Raw genomic sequence first — 12,890 nt, forward strand, 5'->3', positions numbered from 1 at the left:
ATTGTTAGAATTTTATCAGGAAATTATGCCATCCATGGTGTCACAATTAAAATTACCATAATTAATTAAAATACATAATTCACTTTTTTATTCTTTATTTATTAATTCACTTTGATTAGAATACTCAATTAATTCGAATACATGGTGGCATCTTGGATCAACAAATTATTGTTAGAATTTTATTTTATTTTTTGAAATAGGCACTCAAGTTTTCTTATCCATGCCTTGTACAAGGATAGCTTGTTAGTTACTTGATCCATTTGTGAAATTGTTTGTGGCTATGGATAAGATAGGGCACGAGTGGAGCAGCCTCCCTTTGGATCAAACACGCTCATCCCAAAACAATCCTCACCTTAATTTTTTTTTTTTTTTTGGTTCCCAATGGATTAGAATTTTGTGTCAAATTGCGAGAAATTTTCAATTTAAATGGAAATTTTACATTGTTGTGTAATAGATTTTCTTATTCACAGAGGAATTTTTTTTTTCAATATAATAAAAATGATAAAAATAGATCAAGAAAAAAAAACTAATTTTAGTTTTCTAAAAAAAATAAATATTTATGTTGCTTTTTAAAAAGTTATTTAAAAAGTTATTTATTTATTTTTATTGTTATGAATTTTGGTGTATTTTTCATTATAATTATTTATCTTTGGCTCCTTTCCTTCGCCTGTCAAACTAACGCAAACCCACTCGCTTCTCCGAAAACTCCATTCCGACGCGAGAGCTCGAGCGAGCAAGATGGCAATGGCGTCGGCGCTCCGTAGACTCTCTTCCTCCTCCTCGAAATCGCAGCCTTTCCTGTGGAACTCTCTGTATTACATGGTCCTTTCTCCGCCCTTTTTTCATACGTTTAAAGATCCGTTTTTTTACTCTCAAAATCTCGCTCTTTTTTTTTTATTTTTTTATCTGTAACCTCTTGGTTTTGTTCGTTCTTTCGGTTTTAGTCCTCCCTACCGAGCGAGGCCGTCTACGAGAAGGAGAAATCTCGCGTCACGGTGCGTACGTTTTGATGGAATTTAGTAGCGAAGTTCGGAATTTTGATTTTTTGGATTCCAAATCTCACTAGCTTTCGAGAATTCCATTTTTCATTCTTCTCCGATGCGTATCTACGGATTGCAGTGGCCGAAACAGCTGAACGCTCCGTTAGCGGTCGTCGATCCGGAGATTGCGGATATCATCGAGCTCGAGAAGGCTCGACAATGGAAGGTAGAACGGGGTGTTGGATTTTGTAGTGAGTATTCCTAGATTTAGTTGATTGCGACTTCTCACTTTGTTGTGACTGTGATGGAAGGGACTCGAGCTCATTCCTTCGGAGAATTTCACTTCGGTGTCGGTGATGCAAGCAGTAGGGTCTATCATGACCAACAAATACAGTGAAGGTTATCCTGGTGCAAGATACTATGGTGGCAATGAGTAAGAATTGATTCATTCTCTTGTGTGCATGTGTGAAGGATTTAGAAAGCCAAATTTTGTAACCTCATCTTCTATCTATAAGATTTGGTGAATACTGATGAGACTAATGATTGCTTCTGTCTTGCATCAGATATATTGACATGGCAGAAACATTGTGTCAGAAACGTGCGCTAGAAGCATTCCATCTAGATCCTGAAAAATGGGGAGGTACGACTGTACAATGGACAACTTTATTTTCTGTGGGAAATTTTAATTCAACTTTTAGCTTTTTGTATGGTTGTGAAAAATCTGGTAACTTACTAGATTTTAATCATATGTGACAAATAAGGTTGTATTGTAATTAAATTATGGGACAATTTTTATTTCCTCATTGATTGGAGTTTTTGGCTTTGCATTTATTTATGTAGTTCCCATATCTTCTTATTGCACAAACTATCCCTTTCAGTTTCATAGTAATGAATGCTTGATTTTTGTCCTGATTCTGTATTTTGCATATTTTTAGTAAAATCATAATTATTTAAACTTTGTTTCTTCCATGAAAGTCAAGTATAGTAAAGAATAAATTGAAATATGGAAATAGCAAGCTGATATTGTTACAATTTAGTTGATTTTTGAAGTTAGCTTAACTTCTCTAAAGTTGGCTCCTAGCTTTACCTGAGGAACAATCTCTTTTTTCTATTGCAAAACTATTGCTAGAAAGTGAGGTGTGATTACCATAATTTCATTTTCATAATCATACACTGAAGTCTGAACAGTCTCTTCCTGGCTAGAAGCTGAGGTGTGATTATTGTAATTTCATTTTCATCATTATCCTAACTTTTCCCTTGTCCATCTAAGTGCAAGATTTCTTTATATCTTTCAATTCAATGTGTATATATATATATATATATATATATATTCATTTTTTAGCCTTTAATCATCTTTAAGCAACTAGATATTATCTTGTAACTTACAAAAATGTGTTATAAGTATGGAAATAATTGAATTTGGTGTTACTAATTAGAAGGAATCACTGTTATAATTTATGAATGGAAAACAATCTACAATTCCAAAATGGAAAGTGGTAGCTGTAAACAAATTCTGAACAGTATAATGGCTGCTTTAGTAATCAAATATTTGTTATCTCTTCAATTCAGATACAATTCTTGTGAAATATATAGTGTAGCTATAATCTGAATATTGACTATGTTCTGAGTTTATATCCGTCCCTACTTGTTTTGGTTTTAAATTGTGTCAATACTTCCCACAGTGAATGTGCAGTCTCTATCAGGATCACCTTCTAATTTTCAAGTATATACGGCACTCTTAAAACCGCATGAAAGAATAATGGCTCTTGATCTGCCTCATGGTGGACATCTTTCTCATGGCTACCAGGTCAGGATGATTAAAAAAATGCCAGAAGTTAATACTACTATCAGTGAATCATCTTATTCAAAAATGTGTTATGTTTTTTTTCAGAATATTGCAAAACCTGTCACTGGCATGAAAATTATTTATTAGCAGATTTCTCATGATTAACAAAATTAGCTTTCGATAATGATCTATGGCAGGAACCCAGTTCATACCATGGTAATCTTTATCTAGCTAAATGTTTAAGAAACTTAATGTATTTCTCCACAAGACTAGACCTTCGATAGATCCACATAAAGTTATGTAGATCTTTCAAAAATCCCGACATTAAACCCAGAAGGTTTGAGTTCAAAGTAAATCATAGACTTTCACGCCATTAATTATACTGACAATGATCTAACTTAAATGCTTAGGCAAATTCAGAAAAACAATTTTCTTGTATTGTATGTGAAGTTCAGTTTCTTGTTTGTTTACTTGATGCTAGTGTTTAGGTCGATATCTCATGATTCTATGTTTTATCAAACATTTGCAGACTGATACCAAGAAGATCTCTGCAGTGTCCATATTCTTTGAAACAATGCCTTACAGGCTTGATGAGAGTACTGGGTATATTGATTACGATCAGGTGGCATTTTTTTAAAAAATTTTAAGAATATGAATATTCGTCTTAGTTGCTATTACCCCAATTTCTTCAAAATATCTATCAAATGATATAACTTCTTTCGGACCAAACAATCATATATACCTTCAATGCATTCCATATATATAAGTTATGAACTAAAACATTACATCATATTCTGGATTTCATACCCATACTTCCATGAGAAAAAAACTTCACTTTGCAATATAAATAACACTGTTTTAATCTGTGGTCATCCTAGTGACGGTTTCTTTTATTGATTTGTGTTGGCATGAAAATCTCATTATCATGCTCAAGCTGACCTTATTTTTCTACACAGCTGGAGAAAAGTGCTACACTCTTCAGGCCAAAATTAATAGTGGCTGGTGCTAGTGCCTATTCTCGCCTCTATGACTATGCTCGTATTAGGAAGGTAGACTTGTTTCCATGCCATTAAGCCAGCTATTCTTGTCCCTTTATAATTTGATTTTCATCATGGCTTGTATAGTGATTGACTGATTCTTTCTTAAAATTTGATATTCTGGTGTAAAACAGGTATGTGACAAACACAAAGCTATCCTTCTAGCAGATATGGCTCATATAAGTGGACTTGTTGCTGGTGGTGTCATTCCATCTCCATTCGAGTATGCAGATATCGTCACAACTACAACTCATAAGTCACTCCGTGGACCACGAGGGGCCATGATATTCTTCAGGAAAGGAGTGAAGGAGATCAACAAACAAGGGAAAGAGGTTAATTAAAAAACTTAAATCATTATCAGGGAGCTCTTCCTTGACCTCTAATTGTAATGGGAAGACAACATTAGAACATGTCTTGTCACAGGATGCTGTTAATAAGAGTTCTATTTATCAATTTTTAGGTTTTGTACGACTTTGAAGACAAGATCAATCAAGCAGTCTTCCCTGGACTCCAAGGTGGCCCACACAACCACACCATTTCTGGTTTAGCTGTTGCTCTCAAACAGGTATGCCTTGTCAATCCATTTCTATTCTGCTAGCTTCTTTTCTCCGTGCTTCCTCGCCATGCAAACAAGCTTTATAAAGATGGGAAAGAACATAGCTATCTAAGTTGGGTTAAATTTAGTTGTGGCCCCTTGTAGGCCAAGAAAACATCAAACTAGTTGATACACGAATGAATGTTTAGTCATAGTTTCTTTAATAAGTTATATACTGGTTCATATGTTGGATCATAAGATCTACATGCCAAACCATTGCCATTATCACTTGAATTTATTTTTACTGTTCTCATTATTCCATATGGTTAACTGTGTAGTGTAGCAATGCGCATGCAATAGTAGCGTCCAAGAAAGAAGGGAAATAAATAAATATTTGTATATGTTGTTTTACTTGCTGATGAATTTAGCACTGCAATTTTTTATGGCATATTCTCTGAAACTTCTTTCATTTGAATACCTGCTAGGCCACCACTCCTGAGTACAAAGCCTATCAAGAGCAAGTACTCCGCAACTGTGCAAGATTTGCTCAGGTATAATTCAATATTAGATCTACCACCTCAAATAATTGAAACTAACATGGGTTTTGATATTGATGTAGATGTTGTGTGGTTTGTTATTACCTTTTCCTCAGTGTTGATTTCTTGCAAGTTCTGTTACATATATATATATTAAAAATGATATGAGTGAACAAAGGCGTTCACTTAAAATTCATCAAGTCTAGATTTTCTGAGTTCCAGGTACATTAGTTAGAAACTAATGCTGGAATAATGTATATTTCCCTTTTTGTTTGACTAGAATTATGCTGGCTCTTGCTTTGTTTGTTTATTCATGTATAAGTTCTCAAATTTCATTACCTACCAAGAAAGCCAGTCTGATTTACAAGTCTTCAATATTCAAATATTAATTCTGTATACAAAAATAAAACCGCAAAGTCCACAGGTTGGATTAGAGCCATAAGTTGGGTAAATTCTAAATGGTAAAACTGATTGTTTAAGCAAGGTTAAATCTTAAAGTTGTTTGCATTGCAGACTTTGGTTGCAAAAGGCTATGAGCTTGTTTCAGGTGGAACAGAGAACCATTTAGTATTGGTGAATCTTAAGAACAAGGTAACATGAAAAACTATGCCCATTTAGTATCAGTTCCCACTTCCCAGCATATTTTAAACTGTGATCAAATATGTCAAAGATACTGGAAGCATTTCAGTATTCTCTGTAATGGTTCATTAAGATTTCTTCTAAAAAATGCTAATGGTGGTAGTCTTTATAGAATTAGGAGTTAGAGCACTAGAATAGTTTGGTGTTCTTGTAGGTCAACATCAAGAGTTGTCAATAGTTTGGTGTTCAATCCATGTACAGGGAATTGATGGGTCTAGAGTTGAAAAGGTGCTTGAATTAGTTCACATTGCAGCTAACAAAAACACTGTACCTGGTGATGTTTCTGCCATGGTTCCTGGAGGCATCAGGATGGGTACATACTTTTCATATCAGCTAAGCAATGACAACACGTTAGAAATTAAGTTTTCATTACATGCCCTTTTCTGTTGATTCAGGAACCCCAGCCCTTACATCGAGAGGATTTGTTGAAGAAGACTTTGCTAAAGTTGCTGACTTCTTTGACACTGCTGTGAATTTGTCATTGAAGATCAAGACTGAAACAAAAGGTTTATATTTATCTTTTCTTCTTTTGGCTGTTTAATACATGGATTATCATGATATCATTTGTGTTGAAAAATTAACCAACGTTGTCATTTTCCCCCCTTTTTTCTAATGTGAATTAGCTGGAACAAAGCTGAAGGATTTTCTAACCACCATTCAGACAGATGCTAATATTCAATCTGAGATCAAGAAGCTCCGCCAGGACGTGGAAGAATATGCAAAACAGTTCCCAACTATTGGATTTGAGAAGGAAACTATGAAATACAAAGTCTGAAGAGGAACAAGCTGTCGAAACAAGGTACGATTCTCCTCAAAATGCTTAGGACAATATTTCACCTATCAAATTTTTCTACATTTGAGATGAATGCTCAATTTTTATCCTTCCCATTTAGTAGAATCATTAACTTTTTGTCATCGTTGAAGAGGATCCAATTTTCCTCTCACCTTGTCTTTAGATCTAAATGTCTCCATAGCTCGAAAGGTAAATCCTTGTATGCTCCATCTCACTATTATAATTCATGATGTCTTAAAGTTCCTTTTGAGCAAAAGGTCTTGCAAAATTAACTTGTAATACTTGCTATACATAGCCATGCCTGGCAAGTTGAATGATCATATTTTCCAGATGCATCTACAGCATCAGCAAATACCCAGATCAGAAAAAGCCAAGTTCAATCCCTCCTATCTGAAAATGCCATATTCACTCCCCTCATCCCATTGTAATATTGTACCAAAATACCCTCCCCTAGCCATGGACTGAAAATTTGCCCAACAAAGCATTTGTATCAAAGGTGTGCCAAAAATCGAAAGTATTGGTATCATCTAGGTCAACAGTGGCATAATTTTGATTCATATTGTCAGCCTATTAAATTGTTTCATCCACAGTTTGGTGAGTCAATTCGATATTCAAAGGAGGTTTCTTTTTATTCGAGAAAATGGGCTAGGATGGAGCCTAGCTTGGGAATTTCAAATGGGGGTTAGAACTAAAAAAAATTCATTGTCTGGAGGTGTATTTGCTCCTGCAGCATGCCCTAGTTTTCCACTAAAAGCTCTTGTCACAGCATTCTCTAATACTTTTAAGCTATTTGTTTTTTGTTTTGTAGCAAAGAGGAAGGTGTAGCTCTGGGGATGCCAAAGAATTGTCATCTATGAATGTCATACTCGTTTCATATGTACGAGAAGAGCAAATCACATCTAAATAAAATAGCTTATGCCTTGTATTGACTCTTGAAGTTGAGATGTACAGATAAGCTAATGCTTTAATCTGAACATTGCCTTTCAGCTTCTACTGATTAACATGAAATCCAATAGCCACCATGTTTTCCATGTGATATGTCGGTGAACTGTATTACTGGCAGGGAAAAGAAAATTATACTTTATCAACACTTTAAATGGATGCTTGATGTTCATATTTATGATGTATAAGAGCATCCACATCGCTGCTAATATTTCAACGTTAATGCCTACGTGGACGTACTGTAGATGCACTGTAGCATGGAATTGAACGTGTTAATACTTATAGATTGAAAACAAAAACATATATATAATAAATTAATAATATATTGCTATAAACGCGTGATGCATTAATGGCATTGTAGATGCTCTAGGGGCTTGTTTGTCTGGGATGATGGGAGTGGAGAGATGGAAATTGACTCCTTCAACTATGTTTATTTAATATAAACGGAATTGAGTCATCTATTTTTTTTTTTTAATTCAAGAAAATAAAATTATTGGGCTGAAATCTTGTGTGCTTGTCTTGAGAATTTTTTTTTGTACACCAAAATTCAGAATAATTGTGGTCATTTTAAAATCTATGAAGCTTTCTTCAGCTTCCCATTATATTCCATCTTCCTAACTCAATTGCCTACGTCTTATTCGCTTGGAGTCATCCGGAAATAGCTATTTGCAGTGGACAAGTTTTCTATGCATTGCTATGAAAATTATATGTTGGCACTTTTGTTTTTTCCATCAAGAAAAAAAAAATGGAAAAAGAATTCCAATTCCTCTTTAATAATAACAAATAAAAAAGATGCATATTTAAAATAATGAATCAATGTAGAGTGATCCTAGTATAAGTGTTTAGGCTCATATCATCATATGAGACTGAGATAAAGACGGAGTCAAGTAGGTTTAAATACTTAGAGTTGGGCATCTTGTCGATTGATGAATTTTCTATTTTACGAAGAAGAGATTGATGATATTATCGGTGCGACCAAAAGCGAGCCCATCTCAACTGAAACTACAAGGGTAGGGATCATGGTTTTGTCGGTCAGGCTAGACCCATCAAATATGAACACTTTTTGTAGAAGAAAGTTCATGTAGAATTTGTATTTCGCTCTAAACAGCTCCAAGTGGGCATATTCCTCATGAAATTTGTTTTTTTCTTTAAATTTCGCCGTTAGAATTTTTTAAACCAAAAAAAAAGAAGAAGAATTAGAAAAACTGAAAAATCTAAAGCTCATTGCGTTCTTTCTTTTTAACTTTTTCCTACAGATACAAAGAACAATCTACGTCTTCCAATCTTCCAAAACCACTAAAATTCTTGTGGTGAAGAAAATATATTTATATGTATGATTTTAGAATGTAAAAAACTATAGTCGTAGGATCGGGTTGATTCAATCTCAACCGTTAAAGTTTTGATTGAATTCAAACGGAACCCTCCATTAAAATGGCGCTCTCACTTCTCAATAGGTAAGCGTTTTCGTCCGTCCGTCGTCGGCGCCAGCGCCGCTACTGGCCACACACGCTTCTCACCTTCCTCCGGAGGTTTGACGAATTAACAAGCGGCCTCCATTTCCCGCGCTTTACTCCACGTTGGAAATCAAATGGCCTTTCTTTGCCGTAAAGTTTCTCCTAAAAAATACTAGGAAGCAGGGAACTTTTCCATGCATTATTCCTCGAATCTTCCCTTACAATCAACCTTCGTATGCTTATAAATACAAAGAGACAATTAGTTTGTGTTACTAAGATCCAGCCTTTCGTCGTACGGACTCTAAGAATTAAGAAGAAAAAAATGGCAGGAGCAAGTAGTCTACTGAGAGCCACTAGAGCTCTTCAGTACTCAGATCATCTTACTTCTGGTTCTTCTTCTTCTTCCTCATCGGCCGCTGCTGCCTTGTCTTTTTCTTGCCCTCTCAAATTTCCATGGAGTGGAGAGGCAAAGCCATGCAGAGTCCAGTTGAGGAAGAGAATGGCAGTCTCTTTGGGCACCACCGTCGGCTTGCCGGACACCAAGCAGAAGCCTTTCCTGCAAGAAGGAGTCGTGAAGGTGGCCGGCATTCTCCTCCGACTCCTCAACCCTCCGAAATTGGACCCAAAACAATGGAGAACTCGCGCGGAGATGCTCATCGAAAAGGTAGTTAGTCCTCCTCTCTTCCTAATTTATCCATCTCCTGTTCTTGGCTGATCCCAGTGGTTCCATATCATCAACTGCAGGGCGTCACCGGTTGCAGATCCTTCACTCTGATCGCAGTTGCTGGATCGATCATCGGTTCGATCTTGTGTTTCGTCGAGGTAATTAACTAAAGAGTAATCTTTAGAGCAAGAAAGTTTCTGATTTCTGAAGTTGCTGATGGTGCTTTACTGCAGGGTTGCTTCTTTGTTCTTGAAGCTTTTTACCAATATTTCCAAACAATTTCTTCAAGCACAAATCAAGGAAGGATCACACAATCGCTTGTCGAATCGATAGGTACATACATATCTATCATTCAACCTCACAAATTCCCTGATGTTTAATGAGTGGTTTAAAATTTAATAGAATCTTAAAATGCTCTTCTGCACTGCACAGACATGTTCCTGGTAGGAACTGCTCTTCTCTCTTTCGGAATCAGCCTCTACGTCATGTTCGTGAGCGCAGACGACATGAAGCAGAAGAAAAGAAGGCAGATTGCTGAATCTACGTTTGGGTCCTTCAATCTCAAGGTGAGTTTTCCTTGACATATTAGAGACTCACTCACTGATGCCATTCTCTGTATGATCAAACAACTATTTGAATTGTTTGTCCCAACTATTTCAGAAGCTGGCCAAAAGCATGGGATTGCAGTCGATATCGGACGCGAAGTCGAGGCTCGGCCACTCGATCCTGCTGATTCTGCAGGCAGGAATGGTGGAAAAGTTGAAGGAGGTGGAGTTGGTGAGTGGAATGGACTTGGCTTGCTTTGCAGGAGCTGTCTTCGTCTCCTCTGCTTGTGTTTTTATCCTCTCCAAACTCTCGATTCCAAGGGGAACCAAAGCGTTCGGTACTTGAAGCCATTTGCTGGAACTGAGTTGGTTCATCAAGTTAGTTCGTAGGCAGAGATTGTGAAAAGATTCTTTTGAATTCTTTTTGCTCTTGTGATAGATAGATAGATAGATAGATAAATAAATGGATAGAAAAGAAAAATATATAGAGAGAGAGCGAGAATGATCTATCTATGCTGTGAATAAGTTTCTTAGTGTTGAGGTTCCATAAATAAAAGTTAATATAAACAGAAGGTTGAATCGTAGCAACGTGGTGATCACTTGTTCTGAAAGTTTACGTTGCTAAGCAAGAACCCTAATTGTTGAAATTTCGTAAAGAACAAGTGGAAGAAAACTGGGAAAAAGGAAGATTTATAGAGAGCAAAACGAAGTAACGCCGTTGCCGGGGATCGAACCCGCGTCACCCGCGTGACAGGCGGGAATACTCACCACTATACTACAACGACCTTAATTGACAAATGCAAGCTATAAAATATTATAAATTAAATACACTTTCTTCTCTCATAGCTAGAAAGGGCAAAATATAACGCCGTTGCCGGGGATCGAACCCGGGTCACCCGCGTGACAGGCGGGAATACTCACCACTATACTACAACGACCGTAACTGACAAATGTAATCTATAAAATGTTATAAATTAAATACACCTTCTTCTCTCATAGCTAAAAAAGGGCAAAATATAACGCCGTTGCCGGGGATCGAACCCGGGTCACCCGCGTGACAGGCGGGAATACTCACCACTATACTACAACGACCGTAACTGACAAATGTAATCTATAAAATGTTATAAATTAAATACACCTTCTTCTCTCATAGCTAAAAAAGGGCAAAATATAACGCCGTTGCCGGGGATCGAACCCGGGTCACCCGCGTGACAGGCGGGAATACTCACCACTATACTACAACGACTTGGTTGATTTTATGGAGTTTAATTTTTAATTATAGAAATAATTTATGGATAATATGACTCTGACCTTTTTTTCATCCATGGATGTAGATTAATATTGACTACCCTAATTAACAGAATTAACAACGGTCACACCAATTAACTTTTTCTATTAAATAACAAAGCTTATACTCACAGAATTAACTCCTTGACATAATTACATGATTTATTATTCAAGCTTAGATTATTTTTTCTTTTTTAAAAATATTAATTAAAGTGTTAATCAAGCCTTTTGAAAATTCTAATATTTTTACTTCTACTTTTTCATAAGTAATAATACTTAATAAGGTGAACTAAATGCAAGTCGGAGTTAAAGGACATTTTCTTATTAAAATAAATGGAAGAGCATATTTTTTGTGATCCATCTACTACAAAATTTAGGACAAAAATGACTTATATATCTCCTTAATAACCGTACGATCTACCATTGATTTAATCTCATCCGTTCATTTAAATTTTTTTCCACCCACTTTTTTGTTCTTGTCGAGTTTGTTCATCAAATTCTCGTTCCTTCTGCATGAGTCACCTTAATTAATTAGCTTGCAATTAACTAGTGTGATTAGCACTATAAATAAGCCTCATTTCCCATCATACTTCACCAATTTCCGGATTTAATTCTCCTCTAATCACTTGGAAAAGCTTCCATGGAGAGCCTTTTCTTCTTCCTCGCCGCCGGTAGGCGCTTCTCCGTTTCTTACTAATTAAGCTTCATTAATTGTGCATTAGTGACCTTTAATGGTGTTACAGTTGTTTTATTCTGGGGTCCGGCGCCAGCGATCGCTGCCACTGCCTTCACATTCCACAACAAGTGCCGGTATACGGTCTGGCCCGCCACATTGTCAGGTAACACCGCAACTCGCCTTGGAGGCGGCGGCTTCGAGCTCCGCCCCAATGCCACCGCTTCCTTCTCCGCCCCGCCGAGCTGGTCTGGCCGCTTTTGGGCTCGCACCGGCTGCTCCTTCGACCCCACTGGAACTGCCCCAGGCCACTGCGACACAGGAGACTGCGGCGGCGCTCTCCTCTGCTCCGTCGGTGGTGCGCCGCCTGCCACCCTGGCGGAGTTCACCCTCGCCGGACCGTCTACTGGCGACAAGGACTTCTACGACGTGAGCCTCGTCGACGGCTACAACGTTGGCATCGGGGTGCGACCCGCATCCGGAGGACAAAGGGGTGACGACAGGTGCCAGTACACGGGATGCGTGGCAGACGTGAACAAGCGGTGCCCGACGGAGCTGCGGGTGGCGGGGGCGGCGGGCCACACGGTGGCGTGCCGGAGCGCGTGCGAGGCCTTCGGGGCTTCGGAGTACTGCTGCACAGGAGCCCACGGATCACCAGCGTCATGCGGGCCGAGCCGCTACTCTCAGGTCTTCAAATCAGCATGCCCGGCGGCGTACAGCTACGCATACGACGACGCCACAAGCACCTTCACCTGCGCCTCCGGCACGCAGGGCTACCGCATCACCTTCTGCCCCACCGCTGGCGACAGGATTTAGACGCTTCGGATCCTCTGCCTCATGCTGATTAATTTAGTAGGCACTTATAAGCTTGAAGTTTAATTATGGTTCTTAATCTGTCCTTAACGTAGTATGATTAAGTCAAGTTGGTGGCTGTAACGGTCAAATTGCAGGGCAAATTGGTAATTTAAAACAGACACCCAGAATCTATGACACAAAATAATCTCGATAAAGGCGGAAGC

General features: G+C 37.8%; 3 protein-coding genes and 4 non-coding genes across 8 annotated transcripts; 3 read left to right on the forward strand and 4 right to left on the reverse strand.

Annotated features, from left to right (window-relative positions):
• Positions 1-651: 651 nt before the first annotated feature.
• On the forward strand, positions 652-7,337 carry LOC122002140 (serine hydroxymethyltransferase, mitochondrial). Of its 2 annotated transcripts, XM_042557210.1 has the most exons (16): positions 652-822; positions 945-995; positions 1,120-1,206; positions 1,292-1,413; positions 1,544-1,620; positions 2,663-2,787; positions 3,296-3,388; positions 3,723-3,815; positions 3,938-4,135; positions 4,264-4,368; positions 4,824-4,889; positions 5,388-5,465; positions 5,715-5,826; positions 5,909-6,019; positions 6,137-6,312; positions 7,115-7,337. In XM_042557210.1, exons 1-15 carry the CDS (start codon positions 739-741, stop codon positions 6,286-6,288), a joined length of 1,554 nt encoding a protein of 517 aa, XP_042413144.1. In that variant the 5' UTR covers positions 652-738; the 3' UTR covers positions 6,289-6,312; positions 7,115-7,337. The 2 variants fall into 2 exon arrangements, with proteins under 2 accessions (XP_042413144.1, XP_042413145.1); XM_042557211.1 differs by lacking the exon at positions 945-995.
• A 1,666-nt stretch (positions 7,338-9,003) lies between these two features.
• Positions 9,004-10,399, forward strand: LOC122000399. The gene is made up of 5 exons (XM_042554812.1): positions 9,004-9,366; positions 9,447-9,524; positions 9,600-9,699; positions 9,799-9,932; positions 10,027-10,399. The coding sequence occupies exons 1-5, from the start codon at positions 9,025-9,027 to the stop codon at positions 10,255-10,257; spliced, it is 885 nt and encodes a 294-aa protein (XP_042410746.1). The 5' UTR covers positions 9,004-9,024; the 3' UTR covers positions 10,258-10,399.
• A 225-nt stretch (positions 10,400-10,624) lies between these two features.
• TRNAD-GUC lies at positions 10,625-10,696 on the reverse strand. The gene has a single exon. It is a non-coding gene; the product is annotated as a tRNA-Asp (tRNA).
• Positions 10,697-10,777: 81 nt separating this feature from the next.
• Positions 10,778-10,849, reverse strand: TRNAD-GUC. The gene has a single exon. It is a non-coding gene; the product is annotated as a tRNA-Asp (tRNA).
• An 82-nt stretch (positions 10,850-10,931) lies between these two features.
• On the reverse strand, positions 10,932-11,003 carry TRNAD-GUC. The gene has a single exon. It is a non-coding gene; the product is annotated as a tRNA-Asp (tRNA).
• Positions 11,004-11,085: 82 nt separating this feature from the next.
• On the reverse strand, positions 11,086-11,157 carry TRNAD-GUC. Its single transcript has one exon. It is a non-coding gene; the product is annotated as a tRNA-Asp (tRNA).
• Positions 11,158-11,838: 681 nt separating this feature from the next.
• On the forward strand, positions 11,839-12,845 carry LOC121999637 (pathogenesis-related thaumatin-like protein 3.5). The gene is made up of 2 exons (XM_042554290.1): positions 11,839-11,869; positions 11,942-12,845. Exons 1-2 carry the CDS (start codon positions 11,839-11,841, stop codon positions 12,685-12,687), a joined length of 777 nt encoding a protein of 258 aa, XP_042410224.1. The 3' UTR covers positions 12,688-12,845.
• The last annotated feature ends 45 nt before the right edge of the window (positions 12,846-12,890 follow it).

This window comes from Zingiber officinale, chromosome 7A, assembly GCF_018446385.1.
Source record: "Zingiber officinale cultivar Zhangliang chromosome 7A, Zo_v1.1, whole genome shotgun sequence".
In the NCBI taxonomy this organism is placed as follows: Eukaryota; Viridiplantae; Streptophyta; class Magnoliopsida; order Zingiberales; family Zingiberaceae; genus Zingiber; species Zingiber officinale.